Genomic DNA, 23139 nt, shown 5'->3' with positions numbered 1-23139 from the left:
TTTGCCTGATATGAATATTTACATGAAAGAACACACAATGAAATAAACTTTACTTGTGACGATGTAAATTGCAACTTGCCAGGGCCACCTTCCTCTCCTTGAAATTTCACCACCAACGATACGTCCGCGCAAGTCATATTGACTTTCTCCACACGAAGAATAGTCTGTAAGAAAGTAAAAATTTATAACGGTGGTAAGTTTCTAAAGAAACTCTGATATTGCTTCGGTGAGCGTGTTGTAAGATAATTGGATTTTACCAGCTGAGTTAAGCGTTTCGAGAGTTAGCCCTTCGTCCGAGCGAAACATTCCAAAGCCCAATTATCTTGTACGAAAGTACTACGCGTTTGGAAAGGGTTCGACATTGTCTCCAGGGTTCGGCACTCAACTCATTAGACAAGTACTGTATTCCAAGGAGGAGTGTGAAAACTAACTTTCCCTATTGAAAGGAAAGAATCAGTTCCGCTCGACCTTGTTCTTCCATACTCCTCTTTGGTCGCAACCTTCTATTTACCGATAAGAGGGTTCGATTGGCCAAACAAACACTTATACCCAATTCAAACCAGCAAAACAAGTTCGGTTTGACTGCATGACAATTGAAAACAGAGATCTGCAAAACTAAATTTCCATAAGTTTCAAGTAATAACTAACTTGTATTTTGAGTGTGCTAAATTTCAGTTAACAAACATTGGTTTAAGCACCTTCTATAAGTAGACGACTTAAAACAAAAAAGTTTAATAAAACAGTAATAAAATATGTTCAAGCTTTGGTGTGATCGGGGTATTTAGTTGGTATGTCAAGACTTTTAAATCAAGGGAGCTTTAACTATACGTAACATTGAAGTATGAATTAGCAATATTTAGATTTTCAACAACCAACACAACTTACTAACATAGGTGTTTACTGCTTTGTCAATGACTCTATCAAGATCTTCATAAGTTCTGAGGCGTACTACATTACGCTTGCCATATGACGCTATTTGCCATAGTTCTGTTTGACGTACGTCCCTTCCCACTCCTTGTGATAATAAAAAATAAAGTTACAAAACTGATAAAAAAAAATTTCATAACAAAAAGCGATAGAACGGAGCAGCAAGCCTGGACCACTTGAAGCTAGAAAAAGCCCAATCGCGTGGCGTAGGAATCTTGACTTTAGCGAATGGCTGGATTTTGCATAGCAACATAAACATAAAAATAAAAAAAAAAAATAAAAAAAACGCAACGCATTTTGGGAATGCAAAAGAAATTGATCAACGAGGAGCGTTCTCATTTTTTCTGAGAAGGTCTAGACTGTGCTTGAATGGGAATAGAAGTTACGAGGTCCCATGTAAATTTGGAAATAAGGAAACTAATATACTGTTTGTTTTAACCAGGAAGGTCTGACCATACAAAATTATGTTTTTGTATGGTCACAAAAGACCATGACGTGACCATGACAAAGAGCAGCGTTGATTTCTGTAAACGACTTCCTCTTGGTGAAGATTATTCACTAAAAAGTTGATTCAACTGCTTATCAAGGACTATGTGAATGAACCTAAGGTTAAACAGGTGAGTGAAATACTGCTACTTTAGGCAAGGTCCTCTTACCAATAACATATATTTCAAAGTCATCTTCTTCGCGGAGTTTTGCCGCTAATTTTTGGGGAGGACCCCCCGTGTTTGATTTTCCGTCTGTTATGAATATCAGCACCCCATCGCTGCCAAACCTTTTGTGAGGGACCACTACATCTTTGACCTTTTTCAAAGCATCAGCTGAGGCAGTTGCTCCCCCTTCGAAACGTATGTCGTCAATAGCTGCAAGAGTCTTATTGATTGTGCTGCCCTTTTCATCTCCCAAATTGAAGTGTAGTGTAACGTCTGTGCCAAATGTTACAGCCGCTGTCCTTATTTTGTTTTTGAAAGCCCTATAAGAGTGGAAAAGCTTCTACCGTGATTACTCTCAGAGAAATATAGGGGTACTGGAGCCTAGGGGAACTGTTCCAAGAGTTAGAGATGATGAATTTTCAAGACTGCTCCAGGTTAAAAACCTCGGTGATGCTCTTACACACTTAGAGGTGCCGCCAAATTACGGTGAAACACGGGCACAAATTTACGGCCGAGGAAAAGCATAAGTTCAAGATTCCCAGGTCCACACTACATTAATACTTTTCTATAATTCAACATCTAGGAAGAGTCCCAAATTCAAGATATCTTGGGTCGGTTAAAAATACCGTTATACGCTGACACAAGATAATCAAAACTACAACAAAATTCTCGAACGTGATTAGTTATCACCAGCCCGATTTGAGCACTAATAGGGCAGTGTACGCGTCATGCTTGTAATTGAACAGTGTAATACGACAGTTAAAGGGACAGTTAACACGTCATGCCTGTGTAAGTGGACAGAACGCGTCATGTGCGCACACTGTTGTCTCGCATTTCGCCGAGTCAACTTTTGCTGTTATTTTTTAGGAAAATGTCTAACCGATGTCTAGTTTCTTTCTCAAATTTTGTCATAGTTTTGTAACAGGACTTCGTGTTGTTCAATTCTGTCTGTAATCATACTCGTGATTTTGTTAATCACTCGTATGATTACAGACCGAAATGGACTTCACTCAGTCCTATTACCATTACTTATCAAGTTAACACTGTATTGAAAGTTCAAGTTCACGCATGCGAGGAGAAGCGGCCCCAAATTGGAGATTCAATCAACGAGTTTGCTGGAGATGTTAAAAATTTTGCCCTTCTGTTGCAATACCTCTTAACATAGATGTTGTGCGAAAAACTTCCGCCAGTATAAAAAATTTTGTTGTTGTACTTGTGTTACTGATACAAAAATGTTAAACATAAGTTAGGCATAACTCGGGCTAGCCGTCGCTTCTTCATGTTGAGTGTATTGACGAAAAATATTTCATCGTCGTAATTTCTCCCCTGGAAGGTTTGGTGGAAGATCAATCGAAGAGAGGAAAGCGATAATCGTAAATAATTTCACGTCTACAGACTAGCCAGGTGCCCGAACACAAACATAAGGAAAGGTTAACTTTCAACCCGTACCTCGTGCTATTTGTTCCAAGGAATTTTACAAGCTTCTTCACAAATCTCAGACCAAGTTGAAACTTTTCTCTTGTTACGCTGGTGGAAGCATCAAGCACAAATACTAGATCTAACATGTTATCATACTGATTGAAGATTGCTCTCCCGCGAGTATTCCCGGAGGAGTTCGTTGTATTGACACTGGTATACGTCAACAAGGTATCGATGAGATTCTTCCGAAGATTGAAGGCCGTTGTGTTAACATCTTCGAAACTGTCCTCGACTTTATCTAATTAAAAAAAAAAAGAAAAAGAAAACTTGAAAAGAGATTCAAATCTAAACGACAAGAAACATTCATTTTTGTTCAGGCCATATCCGTAGACTATTTCAGTAAAACAACACTTTTTCTAACACAGAAACTCATGGAAAAAGTGGGCAGTATTCTATACCTTTACAGAAAGTCTCTGTGCCATTCCATGTCCTGTTCTCTCTACACACCCGCACCGCAGAACCTTTGAGCACAAATCCACGATTGCACTTGAATTTCACAATGTCTCCTTTGTTGTAGCTGCTACCGTACTTTCGTCCGCTTACGGGAGTACCAAGAATCGGGCAATGAGTGTCTGAAAGAATATCATTTTTCAATCAGTGCCTTCAATAAGACCCAGCAACCGCCGGAGCTCCGGCAGGTATTCTGTTGGGAATCGCCGGGTCAGCCGGGTATACTTTGTATGCTTTCAAGCAAACTCACGGAGTGAGGCCTAAAACACCTCGAGTTCTTATAGAGTTCTTTCATTCGACTTTTACCTTTATAAACGACTTTTGATGAAAATGATTAATATTGTGTTATCATATATTCGAGCATACGTTTCATACATTTCCAGCAAAAAAACGATCAGTTAAACAATTTTTTTAAAGGAGACTAATACTTAATGATCAACTTTGGAAGTAACACCGAAAACCTCTATTGAAGCCAGTTTATTCTGAATGGAAGTAATGGGATATTAGTGGGAAATTGTAATTTATATTATTCTCTGGCGAGTGCTTCACAATTGTAGCCACCTTCTTCAATTCTTATTGAAAGCACTGTTCCATTCAAACTTCGTGTCTCTTCGGCCAAAAATAAACAGTTTAAAGAAATAATGGTTGCGATTCATCAACAGAATTTCCATCATCTGATCATCAAATATAATCAAAATGGAGTTCAAGTTGTCTTGCGTCCGGCACACAAGGGTAAAAATGATGGTAGGTGGTGCAAAAACGTTTTGAGATTTAAAATTTGCGATTCGAGGACTTCTTTATTATAACTTGAAACGTTAATGTCACTTTGCTGTTATGCTGTTATGTGAGATGAGCCATTGTTCATTTCCGTAATTCAGATGTACCGATGAAAGAAAATACAGCTTGTAACAATCATAGTAACCGGTAAAATCCACTTACTTCCGTTTTGACATGTAGTCAGAGATCCACTCCATTCCTTATTTTCCAGACAGATTCTCACCGCTGAGCCGTGGAGTTTATATCCTGCTTGACAAGAAAACTGCATCGTACTTCCAACTGTTCTGTATCCAAATCGGTGACCTCCTTCTGGTCTTCCAGGATCAGGACAAACTTTCTCTGTTTGGATTTCAATTAGAAATTCAAAATAATGAATGAAATGGCATACTCCACATCATCCAGTGAACGGTTCAAATGTCCCAAAAAAAGCTCTCATGGCAGATAAGTCAATCTAAGGCAGAAAAACGTGAAAAAAAAACTAAACAAAACAAAACAAAAAAAAAAAATAAGGAAAATGATGGAGAGATATGGGTGATAAGGATGATGGCCAAAATCCGCCCTCCATGAATTTTTTCTTGTTTTGTATCACATGATACTTCCGCCCCATTCTATTGAATGCCTCAGCTGGGTTTCACCAAATACACTTACTGCTACAATATGGCCACCGTCGAGGCATCCAGCCATTTTCCAAGCAACTGACTGTTTCAGATCCTTTCAGCTCATAGCCTTCATTGCACTCGAACAACAAAGTTGCGCCATAAAAGAAATTGGTTTCATATGAAGTTATATTTCCATTTCGCATGGTTAGCTTTCCAGGATCCTCGCATTGGATTCCTGTGGAAATATGTTGCGGGAGAAGAAAACATCAGAACAAATTTGACGTGGGAAGTAGGGATGAATATGGACAATGCAGAGGGATAGCATTTTTGTTTGAAATTTATCTGCTTTACACTGAAGAGGCTTGGGCCGTTGTCCACTGTAGTTGTCATCGATATATGGTCACTTAATTGAGGTATTTGGAGAGATATACCACTTCTTAAACTCGTTTTCTGAGTCTGTGCTGTCAGTTACAGACTGAGTTTTTTCTGCTCGAATTTATGGCTTAAGCGTGAAGCGCGCGAGCTATAAATCCGAGCGGAAAAAACAGGGTTCCGTAACTTATTGTGCAAATCAGTACAAATAGAGGGTGAAAATTTCAATTCAAACAGACTTTGGAATTAAGTAGGCCGCAAAGTGATAAAAGCTCGCGAAGTTAACCAATCAGACCACGTAGTGAGAGATATGATAAGTATCTATTACATGAAGTCGTTAAATAGTTTTCAACTTTAATCGTGGGGAAGCATTACGACTTACGTGAACATGACGGAGCTGTAGACCACACTCCATTTTCGAGACACTTTCTGCTGATTGGTCCGTTAAGTTTGTAGCCTCTCACACAGGTGTAACTGAGTGTATCTTTGAAGTCATAACTTGAACCTTCAACGTGAGCGTGGGGGACATCGCTGGGCTTCCCGCAAGGACCTGACGGAAAAAGAAAATAACAGCGATTAATAGTCCTAAATAAACTGAGAGTAAAACACCATTTGGCATAAACGGCCATATGGAGATAAGGGGTTCTATAAATGACTCTTGCTGTGTGCCAGTATTTGTGGTTTACAGTCCATGGTTTCACAAAAAGGGAAGACAGAGAGAGACGACAAACAACATAAAGAGCTGGAGTGTAACGAACCTAGACATTTAGGTGCCCTGGACCACTTTCCAGTAATACCACATTTTCTTCTTTTGGGTCCTTTCAGTTTGAAGCCGACGTCACATTCATACTTCAAATTATCCTTGAAGTTAAAACTTGAACCTGTGTATTTAAGGTGTGGTATAACCTTGGGTCTTCCACAAGGTCTGGGAACTAAAAGACAACAGGAGGTAAAGACATACATGTAGATATACACCTGAGAGAATTTTGAAATAAATTATAAAACGTGAAGTGAAACAAAATGAACAATGTCGAGGAAGAAGCCCAGGAGCTATGGGGTTTCAATCATTTTTGAATCATTTATTGTTACCTAAACATTTGGGGTCCTCTTTCTCTCTCCATCTCCCTCTCCTGCAAGTCCGCAGTTCAGACCCGGACAAAATGAATCCTTTATGACAAATGTATTTTGCTTTGAATAAGCGTATGTTGATTTGGATCACGGTATGATTCGGTGGATTCCTCTTTAAGTCTCGGAGCACTTGTGCGCAACCTTTCCTTCCAGACCCTGCAGTTAAATAATGTAACGCAAGTAAATTCAAGTCGTCATACCGTATTTCCTCGAATAAGCGCCCACCCCCTTGGCTACAATGTCAAACAAGCGCCCCCCTCAAGATATTGAGGGGGGGGATAGGATAGCCTGTTTCTCTTGCCACTTTATTTATATCTTTTAAGCTTCAACTACAAAGGGATCAGTACATGAGAATAGTTTCTTTTCCTTCGGTTAACTTCCAGTTATTTCCATCTCAATGCGCTTCTAGAATTCCTTTACGTGCGTTATCTATTATTTAATTTTTTTTCCTACTGTCGTGCTACGTATGGGGGATAAGTTCTCTCAGTTTATATTCTCTTGGTGCTAACTTAATAAACCCCCCTCCCCTCCCCTCCCCCCCCTCGAATAAGCGCCCTCCTTATTAGCCGAAATCTTGTCCGGGCGCTTCTTCGTAGAAATACGGTAAATTAATCTAATAATTCTGGAATTTCATTTTTTTCATATGGGGGGGGGGGGGGGGGTCGGAGGATTCAGTTGTCTTCATATTAAATGTTCAAGGATTTCAAACTTACTTGCGCTCTTGACACACTGAACGGAACAGGTCAATATGGCAGCAAACGCACATAATACTATCTATGAAGAGGCATAAAACAAAATCAAAATATCAAATTGTCTATTCACTCTCGCGGCACCTTGACTTGGAAAAAAAAGCGCTTGGCGTGACGAGCTGAGACGACGGTTACGAACGAGGCTACATAGATTCTCTGACGCAGGGAACGATCGAAAGAACAAAGAGCGAGTAACATTCGGAAACCATGGATTATTATTTCAGGTGGCCTTTATGAAAAAGAAACAACGGGTTCAGAATTTTCATTTCATTCTATGTTGAACTAACTCGGTTTTGTAGACGATTGGATCCATTGTAGACTATTTTAAGAACAGTAGTCTGAACTAGCTGCGTAACAACCGCTTCAGCACAAAATGTCGCATGATTCATCGATGTCTGGATTTAACTGAGAATTCGAACACCTCTTATTATAAATCACTACGGATCCAAATACCCTTAAAACGATAATCCAGTGAAATTGATGCATCCCAAAACTTTTCCATACAGTAATCTTCGTCTCAGATATTTATCCTTGTATTGTAACGAACACTGAGTCACTTTAGGTTTTTGTTAAGAGTAAGTTGAGCTTGGCACTCCATCATGAATCAGTAAAAACTACATTACGCATTCTGGTAGACATCAAATTTGACAATGAGATACTGTATATAGGCAATTTCCTATTAGATTCAAGATTATTCTTCCCAGAAAATCTATGACACTGGATCAATTAAGATTCACTTCAATTCATCTTAACGCCCTCAATGGAAGGTAAACATTCTTCTATAATTATCTGACCGGCGAATAAAAACATAAAAAATACCCAGAAGGCACACTTGATATTTGTGGGCAATGTTCGCTCACTTCTTCATCCTAAAATCGAGGAAGAAAGGTAGAAAACAAATAATTTGTATGAAAGCGACTCACCTTGAGTCCTAAAGACATCTTGAATCACCTCAAATCTCATTTGGTTTACAGTTGCACCACTTAGACTGCATGCTTCAACTTCCTTACTAACTGATGCTTTTACATCCTGTCAGCTTTCAGACGCCTTCTCTGATCTTGCGCGGATCAATTGCGCTGATCAATTGCCAAAACAAACAGGTACTCACGTCCATTGGAAGTATGAGGTTTCGATGCGCTTCAGTGGAACGAAAGGTCAAACACACAGTCGTTTGATTACGGTTGAGGAGGTATCTAATATTCAAACGTGCAGCAGCCGGTAGCCAGTAATTTCACAAGCACATACGAACAATTAGTTTTTAGTTTTATTTTTTAATCTAATTCATAGTTTTGCAAGGTTTAGGTTGATCATTTTAGTGAAGGACCATCAATTTTTCTTAGAGTTGGAAAGTTGCCGTAGCTTTTAACATAATTAATATTATTATTGTATTATTTCATTATCTAAACTGGCCCCTACGTTAAATAAAGTTATCTATCTCCAGATAAAACTTCGTTTGCAAAGATGTCAGCTAAGAGAAGAAAATATCACGGCTAACAACGCAAAAAATTAATGCTCGAGCACGGAAAATACTAGGCCAAGTTCTCCTGACTGAAGTGAAAATGTCAGAGAGAGAGTGAGTGAGAGATCTTTTGTGTTTCATTATGCCTCGTGCAAGGTTTGTGAGAAAAACCAACATCTGATTACCAAACATTCAAATACTGTTAACAGACAATTTTTTCGAAGAGGATTGCGTGACAAGTCTGAAGTAATTTGATTAAAATTTGATATTGTTGTCCACTTCCTAAAATCACCTTATTTCTTCAGTCGGAAACAGTGTAGTGATGTTCTCTGGCCGAAACACGGACGGTCCTCTCGCCGTCGTGCAGGGGAAACGTAGTATAAAATAAGAACAGCCTTAATTCTAATGATACCATCATTCAGGGATTCTTATAAATATGAGAAAGAAAAATTTGAAGCTTACCTGAATTCACGTGTCTACAGAAATGACACGACTTCACTTAAAGGCCAGGTAAAGGTTTAACGTCAGGTGATGGCAAAATTACATGGATAATTCATCTTTTCCGCAGTCGTGAAGATTACAGGAAGATTACATCGAAGCAGCTCAAAAAATGTTTGTCGTAACAAAGTGAAAGCAATGCGTTTTTGAAAAGCAATGCATGGAATTCCAAACTAAGAAGGCGAACGAACGTCTATTTCCGAAAGCCATGAAATTTTAAAATGGCTTAGAGTAGGAGCAATTTTGGCGAGTGAGTGCTCAATATTTTCTTAACGCAAATTATGGCCGCCATCTTTGATTTATATAGTGGCGGAAGTCTAGGGAGGGTCCGACGATCAAAAATAAGGAAAGTGGTGGGGGTGGGGGAGTGAAGATTCTCGCCCTTCCCCCGCCCCCACCCCAGCCTCCACTCTAACTCCAAATCAAAAATGCCCGGTCGAATAAACGATCGAATGAATACAACATTAGCTCGCCCCAATAAGACGCCTGCACTTCAGGCAAAAACAACAATGGAAAGAGATATGGAGCAAAAATCTTAAGAAAATCTGAAATGATAAGAGTCACAATGAGGCGCGAAAGCGAAGATAACTTATGTGATATAGAGAGAATCAGTGCGAAACAGATGTATGCCTACAGCGCTAGGCAGGTTAAGAATTGCATAACAGATAAAAATTCAAGTAGAAACTCTTAGAATTTTTTCAGTGTAATCTCGACACAACAAAACAAGTCCAAAGTATACTATTCGATAGGAGATATCCATAAGTACTGAGTTTACCTGCGAATCTCAACTGCTTTTGTGCAGACAATGACAGTGTAAAAATCAGTAAAACTTGGCGTTTATTTCATTTGCAAAATACTGTGCGGCATAATTAGGCTATGAAGATACTTTTTAAAAGTTAATGCTTCCATTTTTCATCTACCGATGCTTCTACTTTAACTCCAGAATTAACCTTTCACAGCCCCAAAACAGCGAAGCTGACTTAGAAGGAAACTCAGTAATCTGGCGCAAAATGCACACTGGTCAGCAGTCTGCCTTCAACGCGAACCTCAGAAAAAAAAGCGTGATTGCTAGATGGGGTGGAAACTGAAACGCTTCCTCATTAAGCACAAAGAAAACATAGATTGGCCGAGGAAGCATTTGTCAGGAATCCCATAGAAGGTAATTTAGACTACAACAGTTTCTGTAAAATACTCAACCTATAAATGAATCCTAAAAAAACGTCAAAAAGTGCCTTTAATTCTGACAGAGCAGACTAACATTAGGGTTTGCTCAGGAAGAGATAATCCAACGTGGTAGCTACCATCAAATACAGGAGGATGGGAAAGTTAAACCTGTTGAACGCCAATTACAGATCAGTGTTGCAATGGGAAAATTTAAGCTTGTGTATTTCAAAATGTGCAAACCTTAACTGAGCGCGTCCATTATAAACGAACGTGGTCCAAGTTTCCCTTCGCGAGCTACCTTGTGGCTGACCATAAAGGTTTAAGCAGCATGCAAATAACAAAAAAAAAATCATCTTTAACAGTAGGAAAGAAACATTTTAAGTTTTTACTCTACTTTGATATCAAGATAATATCTTGCTTAGCATAGTATCACTCCAGATCATGCAATCCTCGTAATTAAGTTCCTTGGCATTTTAAGCGCTTATGTTCTCGGGCAAATTTATCCAATTTAGCTTTGTTCTCGCCGACTTCAGGCCACAGTTTGACGAACGAATTCTCGTCAAGCTCGAACTTGCCTCCTTCATCTCGACCCATGATCAAGTATTCCTTGTTAGCCTCAAGTTTAAGACTGCGGCACGTTCCTCGCTTCGTAAACTCTATCTGTGTTTTCTTACCGTCTTTACTTCTGAGTTTCAGTTTCTTGTTTCCTTTTTGAATGATTTGCACAACCTCGACAACGTACTCAAGCATGGTTTCTACCTCATCGACCAGCAAGAGCTTTCCTTTTATGACTGGCATTGAAAAAAAGAATAAATGGATAAAAGATTTGGGCTAAAGCGAGATCTTTGCAAGCATGATTTTATCATCTGATTTGTATTTACTGGAGATCCTTTTCCGTCTCCTAACCTAGCACTTACTCATTTCCTTATTTAAATGGTGTTAACCCCAGAAAGAAGTATACTATTCCGGTACTAGACGTCTAAAACATAGGTACTGTTTAAAAATTGATTTATAAATATCCTGATCAGGCTTATTTTTATCAATTATTAAAAAGAACAATGAAAAAGCAAACAATCAAACAAAAAAACAAAACAAAACAAACAAATATAAAAACACGAAACTAAACCGATCTAGCTTCGGGGTAAGCAGCCTTCTAAGAGGTCTCAAAAATAAAAAAAAAATCTCTTGAAGCGATGATAACTCAGTCAAAGAAACTCCTAAAACTGTATCTTGAAAACAATCCAATTCGCATAACTACCCCCCTCTTACAAAACCCTACATGAAGCGAGATGTTCATGGACTTTGGGAAAACAATCGTTGACTTGGTGAAAACACCAGAGGCCCTTTTCTCGAAGGTCCTGGTAACTTAACAGGCCAGTAAATTTGTTTTGTTTTCATTCAAGGTGGGGATTACAAAACATTTTTATTTTTAATACAGCTTGGGGTCTTTTAAGCGTTAAGTAACCGTTCTTTCGAGAAACAGGCCTCTCGTGTTTTCGCCACGTCATCAACTATTTTCCCGAAGGGCTCCAGGACAGGTTCTGAATTGGATATGTGATTGCGAACGACTACGAACAAAATCCTATATCTTACTGTATTGGTAATTGGTGCAGGCAATATTTATTAGCTTGTTAATGTTGTCAATCGGGGGATCATCCTGAGGGCATTTATCTGCAAAAAGAAAATACAATGTTGAAATAATTTTACCTAAGGATCGCCGAGCAAATTGTCTCAAGATAATTCTATGTCAGATTCCGAACCTTGAGTGCATTTGCACGAAGAGGAGCCAATATCACAAACTCCCAACTTCAACGGACTTGACTTTTCGGGCCCATAAAATTCGCTGCAGGACTGATCTGAGCTCAAGAAGGAAAGAGTGGCGAAATAATTACAATTGTAGAGCTTCAAATGTTAGAGCCTACACAACAGGTATATGGCAGATAGGGAGGCACTGGGGTCGAGGTCTACCGAAGCCTTTATTTTTACAGATATCAGTTTCTGTCAATTTCATTTATCCACGGATCAAATACGATAAATTCTGCATCATATGCAATAGGAATTTTCTGAAAGTTTAGAGTCAGGAAAAGTACTATCTTTTATATTCAGGTGGGATCTACGACAACTTGACGGAGCCGAGTTGTGTTTCTGATTTATCCGTGGTAAAAAAATATATAAAACCAGTTTGAGTTTTATTTTACTTTCATTTCTATTTATTACCATAGTTTGATCGAATGAACATGGAAATCACACTGGCTTTATCAAGACAAAAGAGGGTAAGATTTTAATCCCAATACAGCTCGTTTTATTGGTAGAACACTTATTCAAGAATTGAAATTTGTAAATCCTTTGCTTCATTTCATATTTATTTCCAATTCCTGATTTTTCATCTAAATTCATGCAAGGTGTGCAACCCTGTATTCCATCGAAATTTAAACACATCGACAGAGAATCCTAACCTGGTTGATAATAGTCATACACATTCACCGGTACTGATTGAACTGCACCAACGTAAAACTCTTTTTCAAACAGGACATTTACGCACAGCTCATGGTCACTAGGGATCTGAAACAGATGACAGAATTGGGCAGGCAAGATTTCCAAAAATGTCGAGACAATGTTACAAAGCCAGAAGGTGATAAGAACAAAATGATGATGGTGAAGCGCGTTTAAGAGATCGAAAGTAAGTGAAATAAACCCTCTGTGTTCTAACTGATCTGTTACCTCATTGAGATAAAGAACCAAGGATCTGTCTGACTCCTCAATCATATCCAGTTGGGGCAAGTCGGTTTTCCACTGCCAAAGGTAGAAAATATACCATTTATTATCCAACTGCACAAAGTAGAGTACAAATAACAGGCGAATAGAGTACAAATATCCTGCGATATTGTACGGTTATTAGGACAGTTAGTTGTTTTGTACTGTAAAAAAACCTGTCTGACCAGTCGGCTCTGCGCGTTATACGCTTCTCTATCCGCTTTGCTTTTCCAGTCTTAAGAGAAATGAGCAGAAAGACTCTGCTAGTAGCAGAAAAAAAGAAGTTGGATAATAGATAACTTATAAGACGGGTTGGTTTGTATTTATTCGTATTTTGACTCGTTAAAATACGGCACAACTCGTAAAAATACATATATGTTATTTGCCAGCTGGGAGGTCCGTATAGTGAAAAACTGTGACCGAGGTCTTGAAAATACTGCCCGAGGCCGTAGGCCGAGGGCAGCATTTTCAAGACCGAGGTCACAGTTTTTCACCATACGGACCGACCCTTAGCCGGTAAATAACATATTTATTGTTTTTAAACTTGACGAAATTCTTTCCGAAAGAACCCGAATGATTTATGGACGTAAATACGGCAAGATCTTCCATAAACTGAACAATTTTTGAGTGGGTAAATGGTAGTTAAAATAGAGGTGATGCAAATTTAAGAGAGATGCCTCAGCGAAACATTTTCATTTCCGTAACGATAAAGGTGATTTAAAAGGCTTCCAAACAAACTTTGAAACATTATTTTTACAAGTATCTGTCACAATCTGACACCTGTCAATTAGAGAGCGCGCAAGAAAAAAAAAAAGCGTAGGAACATTTGAAAACAAACAGAACTAGTTTGGCAAGGACTGTCACGACAATGTTTTCTTCAAAATCAGTTAATGATCTAACGGAAAGTATTATTCACTCTCATCGACCATTCATTCATGTACGAAGATTTACCTCTGTTCATTAAGTAAACGGCGGGGAAAGTAATTGTGAGTAAATTCAATTTTTTTATTTTGAAGTTGTGAGAGTTTGCTCGTTTGTTTGCTGTAATGGCGTGTTTAACTCTGATCTTTCCTTCACAAAAACTAAATTCGAACGGCACACTCCAACGAGACACAAGGGAATGTAATGCGGCCTTTTCTCAAAAAGTTCCTTCAATTTCTGTTGTGCAATTTAAGGTACAAATGTCCAAATTGAACGGAATTGGAAAGACTCACCAGGAGCGTATATTTGTTGTAGAACTTAAATTAAAACTTCGCTCGCTCTTTCACTATGAACAAATTGCTCGAGAAAATTCAGATATTAAATGAATGAAAGTTCCATCGTTCAGTTTAACTGTAACCAAATACCTCACGTTTCAACTTTCTGGGTACTTTTTGTGAACGATTAAAATTAATTGCAGACGGTTTTTAGGCCGCTTGTCAACCAACGTAATGGCACTATTGTTCATACAAATTCATTCTGAAACCAATATTTTTCTGTCAACCAAAGTGATTTGAGAGAGACAAAAGAGAGGATTCATAAGTTATTTATCGGCTTGAGGTAGTGACCGACTTGTTTGCTTTAAAATACTGCCCAGCCGGAAAACGAGGTATATTTATGAAAAATGACAACGAAAGTTGGGATGTACTCGGCGACTCACGAAAGCGTTACCGTGGCCCGTGGGCAGAGATAGGAAAATACTGACCGGGTAAAGAACCAATCAGATTGCGAGATTCGTTACCGTGCCCTCTAAAAAAACAATAATCAGCGATATTACAGTCCAAAACGTCTACTGAGATCTATATGTCATACGTAAATACGTAAACAGCTACATTTATACACGTAACGACAGCACTACCGTCAAAGTTATATATATTACTGCTTGTAATATTGCTCTCGTTACAACTACCGTAACTTTATTTTTCTTCACTCGTTTTCATAAAAAGGCCTCTAAAAATTTCTACTCGTTTTCAGATGTGAAAGATGTTCTTAGTTTGCATAATCATTAATTTGACCGAGTGAATTCTCGCCTTTCCACCCAGTGCCTGTGTTCTGGTGGCTTGAAAACAGCACCCTCTATAAAGACAACAGTTTTGTTAAGAAAGATAGGAGGCAATAACTCCAGGATCCGTCTCTCTCTCTCTCTCTCTCTCTCTCTCTCTCTCTCTCTCTCTCTCCTTTTATTTTTTGAAGATACAAATGTATGGGTTTCTGATGTGTTGGCACTGTATTCTGCAACTACTACCACTATCCCTCACTTTACCTTGGCTTGTGATTTGTTCTTTGGTTTAAATCCGGTTAAGATTCCAATATCCATGATGGCCATTCCAGTATTACCAGGTTTCTTATACCTAAAAAAAAAGAAAAGAAAAGCAATTAAGGTGATTGGCTATGATGACAAGGAACAAGTCCAGTTTTACCTGTCATAAACCAAACCACATCATTAACTGCAAGCAATCACAACAAAAGTGAACACCAAAAAGCAATGCAAAGTTCATACACGCAACTAGCTTGAAGCGCGAGAAAGCTAATGTTAGGACTAGCTTTAGATTGTGTCTTTCTGATTGAGAAGGAGGTTGCCTGCATAGCAAACCAAAAGATCACAACTTTCATTATAGGGCAATGCCGGTAAGCAAAGCAATTCAAGATTACTTTGGATAACTTTATGGAAAACCGACCTAAAGCCTGTGTCAAACAGAAGGATAAGTCGAGAAAGGGTAAACACCCAGCGTATACAGAAGGTTTCTCTCACCTGGTGCAGACTTCCAATCTGATATTCTTGACTGGCTGGTATTTAGGTGGAGATTGAGGCTTCTTGCCTTTCTTGGGGTTACCTTTGTTGTTTCCCCTTCTCTTACATTGCTTCTTCTTCTCTCGATTTCTTATCTTTTTACATCCTCTCCCTTTCTTTCTACCATTTCCTCCTTGTTTGTTTTTGTTATTGTTTCTTTTTTCTTCCTCTTCCTGACGTTCTCTCTCCGCGGCATCGCTTTGCATGGGTCCAAGTAGATTTTCCTTTTCATCTCCTTTTATTTCAACGACTTTTATACTCAATTCAAACATACAGATCTCATCCCTTGACGAGGGAAGATTGTAACGAGTTTCCACCTTAAATCGAAACATTTTAAATATCAAATGAACACTGAGTAGTCTGAATTATTAGTAAAAACGAAAATTGGCATTTTGAAATAAAAAATAATATTTATAAATTAGAAAAGTTAACTTAACGCCGAGCCTACATTTGAGACAACTATTACATCATAACTAATTAATGGGCGTTTTACAAGTTTTTAGAGCTGATATTCAAATACTTCAAAGGCTGAGTATTTCATACAAAGCCTATACTAGTTGAGGGTCTAAATAGGGTTAACTGATAGCCTGGAACGGCCAAAGAAATAACCGTTAAGCGTCAAAATTGACAAATTTTAACCGTCAGTCAATGGACAACAACGGGTTAATCAGTAACCGTTAGTAGTAAAATGACCAAAATTTTAACCGTTAGTCGTAAAAACCCTCACCCCATTGACACTCTCCTAGTTACCTGCTAAGTTAAAATAAAAAAAGAAGATAATATTACTTCCAAGAGTCCCACACCACTTCCTTTAGTCTCCACGAAGAGCTTGCCGGGAAGAGCTTGCTCTGGAATCTGAAATGAGCAGAACAGGGGAGCAATAACTCTGCTAGCATTTATTCTGAAAGCAAAGCTAACATAGCCCTGTCTTATGGAAAAATCGTTAGATATCCGAGAGTACTAAAAGCGTTATATTAGCAATGTACAGTTTTATTTTGCCAATGTGTAATGATCCAAAAATATTGCTTACTCAACATCCATCATATTAGCGAAATTTGGGGCCCCACCTATTCAAGTTAGACATGTTATCAGAGGTGGGGGGGAATTTGTTTCTTGTTGCTGGGAAAACTCGTTCTGGTCGCATCCAACACGCAATTCCTCTATTTGCTGACGCAGGTGTTTTATCGTTAAAATTCTCCTTCTAGGAACTGACAGCTAATTTGATGTTTGACGTCAGACATAGAAATGCACCTTGTAGCATTCAAGAACTCTTCCCAAATATTTCTGAGATCCGTTCTTGTGACACCCTATCTTCTGCGTCCAAAAATTTTTATAAACAAAAATCTTGATTCGATTATATTAATTCTACAGAATTGAAACAAAAGTTTGGATGAGAAGCCCTTCATTGTAGTGTGATTAACGATCAGTCTTCTTCAGTCTGTTCTACTTTTTTATTTGGCGATAGCACTATTTGCAACATTACTAAACATCTGCTGATACAGAAATTTGAAGTGAATGGATGACTAGAACGAATGAACCTCAGTTGAAATTCATGACCAGTTGCATCTAGGATTTGCTATCGTAGAACTTATTTGGAGTATTTCCGGACGATTTCTATCTCACCTTGACTTCCCTCCGTAAAAGTGCGTTTTCTGGGTTAATGTGATGGAATTCTCTGACATCTCCTCTTTCTGTCTCTACTTTTACTCGTAAGTCTAAATTATTGTTTCCTGTAGTTTTCTCGCTGTGCAATGCAAGAGCTTGGAGAGCTACCACTGTATCCTGTGAAAAATTTTCAGTGTGGTAAGAAACAGATCACATATTTCGATGCTCATATGAAAAAAAAGGAAAGAGGTAGACGAGGAGCAGATCCGTAAACTTCTCTTACCTGTGTAGATACAAATCCGACACCGCCCTGCCTCTGGCCTGTTATATACGTTACAATAGGACCTGCATAAACGGTGCGTCCGAGAAGCACTTGAGTCATCAATGCATAACCAGCTGTCTCCACATTAAGTGCATTTCCACCAGTATTCCAGTGCCGAGTCTTTTTAACTAAAGTTGAAAGTATGTATTTTTTTAGTTTAAACAATAATAAATCGCCTTGTTAGACAGAACTGTAACATGTTAAGATTTTTGCAAAAACTGCTAGCGTTCTGTTGTTTCCTAGACAGAAACTCGATCCTTGAATCGCTCAAGAGGTTTTACTTCCTTTTGCCATTCTTATTTATATTAATTTTCTTGCCAATACAAATTGTTTACTCCCCTTTTCTGATGTGAACACTGAGCTAGGACAGCAGAATTACTGAAACCATATCAGCCCAAAAACTGAACTAAGCAGACCCCGTTGAACGTAGAAAATCCTCACATTAGACAAATACTCGAATGAAAAGCCAAAAGAATCGATTTCAATAATCACGGTCATCAATTTTCCAGGTGGCGAAGAAAAATAACAGTGCGTGGAAAAATTTTGTCAAATGCAACGCCCGGGGGGGTTATTTTCGTGCAGAATTCGTCGTCTAACTCCTAGATATTTCATTTTTTCTCCTCAATTGCAGAAGTTGAAGAACCTTGGTTCAACCTGCACCGCTGATTTTGTTTGTCAATATTTTTCTCTAGCACACTGCAATGATGATAAGCACGACAACAATATATGTGATAATAACGTTTCTCGTCACGAAGACGTTATCGCGTTATGACAAGCAGGCGGAGCAACCTGGATAAGAGATGGAATCGATGAAAGTAGACCAAATTACATACATTTATGTATACATTCTATTATTACTTTACGAAGTTAATAAGGACTAAAGTAAAAACTAACCATCATCATACTGAGACCTTTGAAGAAGTCGATCATTAGCATCGACTTTTTCTCTGCTATCAACCAAGCTCAGAGCATAAGCCGTGAGAGCCATACTGTAAGGTCTATTCAAGTTTTTGTACCGACTCTCCAAGAAGTTTGTGGCTCCAAGTAACTCCTGTGAAACCTAAGAGGGAAAAAAATAGTGCCGAATTTTTAGCTTGTTTTAAATTGTTTTGGTCGGCATCGATATACGAGGAAGCAGCACTCTTCGTCGGGACAAAAATCGAAAAGAAAATTGCAAGTATGAGGGGTGTCCTCCTGATAATATTTCACCGCAATTGTTTGCATTTCACTACATCGCATAGCATTTGATTGCACTATAATTTAACGCATTGCAATATAATACATTACTATGAAATTATTTTAACATACCGCTTTGCAATTACATTCCAGCAGAGCAGATAACACAAAGGCTGTCATAGCAACGTCTCCCTCTGAATTGTATACACCCCCCTGGAATGTAAATTGACATAAGTGTCCGTAAATATCAAACATAAACTAACTATTAAATAAATAGATAATAAGCTCGCTATTGTTTATCTACGCTCACGAGAAAAAAAAAAAAAACGATTTTTGGTTAGCAAATAACTGTGAAAGGATTTTTCATCCTTTCTTTTTGATCAATTTTGGGCAATGCTGAAGAACAACCTCCTCGTTTTTATTTGCTTAATGATCTAAAGCGAGGAGGTTGTTTCTTCATAAAGGAGTCATGAAAACATACGCAATGAATGTTCCGCGACGACAAGAGAACGTTTGTATCAACAAAACAACATGGCCGCCTTGGAGACAGCGGTACAAAGGTCCGAATGGGCTGCTGTGCATAAATACAGCGGTACACTCTTTAAAGGCAGGCAAATGTAGAGATAATGAAAAAAAAAAAAAAACGCCGTTTCCATTCGAAAGGGAAAAAAATCACAGAGCCTTCGGTGATTGTGCCTAATTTTACAACAACAAAAAAACTTTTTTTTCCCTTAATTCAATTTCGGGTTGAGACCATATTTACATCTTTAACTTCTTAGACTTTTCTCTTCTTACCACCATCTCTCTATGAATGACATGGTGAACCTCGGGGAAAGCTCCATCGTTGCGTTGGTTTTCAATCAGCCAACCCACAGACTCGCACAGCATTTTTTCTTCAATTTCATCACCCAAAAACTTTTTAGCCTTGCAGAAGACCTTCATCACAAAAGCAGTCAACCTTGGTCGCACACATAGAAAAACTGATTAGCTAACGTTTCAGAACTGAAGGGCCCATTATTTAAGAAATTTTACACAGCGTTTTTGAAAGTCGTTGTCTAACCAGTGTTTGACGCGTGAAAATCGATTATTTAATGTTGTTTGATTTTAACGGTTTTAGACCACGTATAAACACCAACAGGAGTACTGTAGCGAGTTAGATCTACTCACAGGTGCATTTAAACGCTTTTTACTGGATAATCTCACAACCAGCGGTTTTGAAATGGACGAACTTCTTATGCCAATCCGAGCTTATATTAATTCTACCACCGTTATGCCTAAATTTTGCTCTGCCTGTGCTCTGTAATCTCTAACCGTTTCCCTCGTTTGACACTTCTCCTTATGCCTATCTTTCCTTCCCAGTCGAGGATACTCTTTCGGACCTAAGGTAAAACCGTTTGCCGTTGCTACAAAAAGGGACATGTTTGTTTGATCATTAAGTAGTATTAGTGAACACTGAAAAGGTAACATCTCAAGCTGTTCGTTAATATTTTTCCTGCGCCTTGCAAAATAATTTAAAGTATAATAAACACAATAGCTTCCATTTTACGCAAATATATGCTCATACCTTTGTCCTTGGACTTATATGTTTCTTGTAGCTCACACTTTTTTTCGAGCTTTGCTCTTAGAAAACTATTTGCATCTTCAATCGGCTGATGTCCACGGACATCCGTGCATATTTTTTGCACCAGATAAAGACTATTAATTATAAGAGACTATTGTTTATACCTAGCTGAAAGGGCAGGTCGATATGAAAATATGGAATAATACAGCTGATACAATGAGTTTACAAACCATGTGCTTCCTGGTCGTTCATTTCCAAATGCACTAAATGACCTGTCGTCACGACGGTAGTTTAATTCACGTTGATAACCTGAAAATGAAACTTAAATTTCACGATTGGTTTGCAATAAAAGAATAAACTCTTTATGTTAATTTGTTAATCGTCGTTGATTTTGTTCTGTTTGCTATAGGCTAACTAAACACGGGAGACTAGCTACTGATAGATTTCTCTAGTAAAAATTTGGAGCAATCCCGAAAACATGGACTGCGGCACGCTACATTTATATATCAAAATAACCTGTCGAAAGTACCCTGCAATTTTCTATGGGTGTCATTATCCCGGTTTGAAACTGAAATACCCTTGTCTTATGTTAAATTCAATATTACAGCTTTCTTTAAAGGAGAGAGCCACTAAAATGAAATAGCTAACAACCATTATATCTAAGGAAGTGAATAGCAATGAAGTTTCACGGCAAAGGTAATGCAAACTATTTTGAACCATCTTAAATAGTTCACGCTGCGTTTCGTTGTAGAAAATGAAATCTGAAATAAAACCTTTGCAGCCTATGATTACCATCAGCGGATTGGCGATAACAAACACGCGTGAAAACACGTGTGTTTGTTACGGCTTTTCTCAGGCTGGAAATCCTTGTATAATACCGTACTTTATACAATAAAAATAAAGTTCTGATACAACGCGCGCTGCCATTGGTTGAAAGAGCGTGCTCTATGAGAGTATAGGGCATAGAGCTGAGCTAAAGTTGTCACGCCGTCTGCCAAATTGTACTATGTTCGACCTTTTCTGAGACTTTTCTCTAGTTTAATTCTTTAATTGCAAGTGAAATTTCGGAACAAGCGAATCGGCAGATAGCAACAGAAGAACCCCAACAAAGGTTTGTAAACATGCCAGGTGCCGTAATTGACGTTATTACAACGTGCGCAGAGACGAAAATCATCAAAGAGAAATCAAAAGGTAGGGTCCGACTGTTTTGGATATTTTCACACTCAGTTAGATTGCAAGCTTACGCACGGTAATAAAAATCAAACACAGGTAACACTTGTGTAGTATATACGGTTTCGTGTTCAAAAACAAAACAGAACAAAACAGGAATTATGAACAATATAGCCAAACTAATATAACTGTTAAAATTCATTCTAATCATGGCGGTGTCAGAGCGACCGCGATCACGCTGAGGTCCAACGCAGCTAGCTCATCGGGGCGATCTCTGGTCATCGCAGTCAAGTAAGTCTCAGAAATTACATCGGCCGCCCTTCGAGAGAACAACTAAGAGCTTGCTCTGATATCCTTACCGATGCGTCACTGCAGCCGAGTGTTACGGCTTTGTCATCCCGAGCAATCTTCATGTTCCGGAAAAATTTGCTGTCGTTCATTCATAAAACACACGCTTGAAAAGTTTGTTTTCTAATTGTCATGTGAAAAAACTTGCGTGTTTTTATGAGCCACAATTCGGCCGGATTTCACAAAACATTTCACAATCAGATTCTGTATTAGAGACTTAAAAACTTCAGCCAAAAGAGTTAAATTCAACCTGTCGAACTATTAAGTTTGTAAACTATTGCAGAATGTGAACTTTGATGGTTTGAAATTTTTGACAACTTTAGTCCTGTACAGCCAATCAGATTATTTGAACCATCCCAACAGGGATTCTGATTGGCTTACTGTGGCTTGCTTAATGGGAGCAGAGAGCATGCTGACGACACTGTTGTTCGCTTTGGAAATAAAGTTTGTTTTGAAAATTGAAAGTAATGCTTGATTATAAAACAAATAGAGAAGCCTTGACTGTGCTCTGTTCTGTCTACACATCTTTCGTGCTCTAGCCGCTTCCCTAAATGCTTTACAACAGAACAGAACACAGACAAGGCTTCTATATTTGTTAATTAGAAGAAAGTAGTATAAAAAAGATTTCTCGCTAAGAGAATCTTTAGGAGAGACTAAAATGTGACAAAAAACTAAGTGTTTCATGTTAGAAAGAAAACTGTACGTACCTGACTGGATGAAGCGGTGTGCACTTTCTGCGCTTGCGCCACTGATCTGTTTGGTGTTCATAAGATATTCTAGAACGTACACGTTAGGGGCAAGAAAAAGCATTGTTTGCTCCCCACATCCTGTAGGTTGGCGGAAAAATTTCTCCAGACCACCCTCGATAGTCGTGTTTACAACTGGACCAAGAAGGTTTCCTGATGGAAATGGAATATAGAGTTGGAACAACTATGAACCCATACAACTCGATTTCCCACTAAGTGAGAGTCTTGTTGTCATTTTCCCAAGGCTTTTCTTTTGATCATGGCCACAGTATTTGTTCTTTTCTTTTCGGGCGAGATAATTTGCTGGACGTTCACGGTTTTCGTGTTCAAAACTTTACCACAGCTCCCTTTATAATTTACATCACGTAGACAGTGGTCGATCACATTACAGTAAACAGCGTTGGCAATGCGCAAACGAACGCAACAGGTAAA

At 38.5% G+C, this 23139-nt stretch overlaps 1 protein-coding gene across 1 annotated transcript in view; it reads right to left on the bottom strand.

Annotated features, from left to right (window-relative positions):
• Positions 1-23139, bottom strand: part of LOC113675679 (venom factor) — a 48407-nt gene that overhangs the window by 2853 nt on the left and 22415 nt on the right. Inside the window, exons 26-53 of the mRNA XM_089204193.1 lie at positions 22669-22860; positions 20674-20752; positions 19678-19840; positions 19015-19095; positions 18601-18766; positions 17668-17834; positions 17403-17561; positions 16566-16634; positions 15741-16096; positions 15252-15339; positions 12977-13048; positions 12712-12817; positions 12016-12111; positions 11849-11926; positions 10726-11046; positions 8243-8271; positions 8058-8075; positions 7099-7159; positions 6347-6541; positions 6016-6189; positions 5640-5807; positions 4935-5120; positions 4449-4625; positions 3458-3631; positions 3030-3297; positions 1584-1900; positions 886-1014; positions 54-164 (exon numbers count right to left, since the gene is read on the bottom strand). Of these exons, the coding sequence (XP_089060319.1) occupies positions 54-164; positions 886-1014; positions 1584-1900; positions 3030-3297; positions 3458-3631; positions 4449-4625; positions 4935-5120; positions 5640-5807; positions 6016-6189; positions 6347-6541; positions 7099-7159; positions 8058-8075; positions 8243-8271; positions 10726-11046; positions 11849-11926; positions 12016-12111; positions 12712-12817; positions 12977-13048; positions 15252-15339; positions 15741-16096; positions 16566-16634; positions 17403-17561; positions 17668-17834; positions 18601-18766; positions 19015-19095; positions 19678-19840; positions 20674-20752; positions 22669-22860 (4200 nt within the window). The remainder of the gene's footprint in view (positions 1-53; positions 165-885; positions 1015-1583; positions 1901-3029; positions 3298-3457; positions 3632-4448; positions 4626-4934; positions 5121-5639; positions 5808-6015; positions 6190-6346; positions 6542-7098; positions 7160-8057; positions 8076-8242; positions 8272-10725; positions 11047-11848; positions 11927-12015; positions 12112-12711; positions 12818-12976; positions 13049-15251; positions 15340-15740; positions 16097-16565; positions 16635-17402; positions 17562-17667; positions 17835-18600; positions 18767-19014; positions 19096-19677; positions 19841-20673; positions 20753-22668; positions 22861-23139) is intronic.

This window comes from Pocillopora damicornis, chromosome 4 (genome assembly GCF_964200805.1).
Source record: "Pocillopora damicornis chromosome 4, jaPocDami1.2, whole genome shotgun sequence".
NCBI classification, from domain to species: Eukaryota; Metazoa; Cnidaria; class Anthozoa; order Scleractinia; family Pocilloporidae; genus Pocillopora; species Pocillopora damicornis.
The sequence above is the reverse complement of the archived record's forward strand: the minus strand, read 5'-3'. Positions and strand labels throughout refer to the sequence as shown.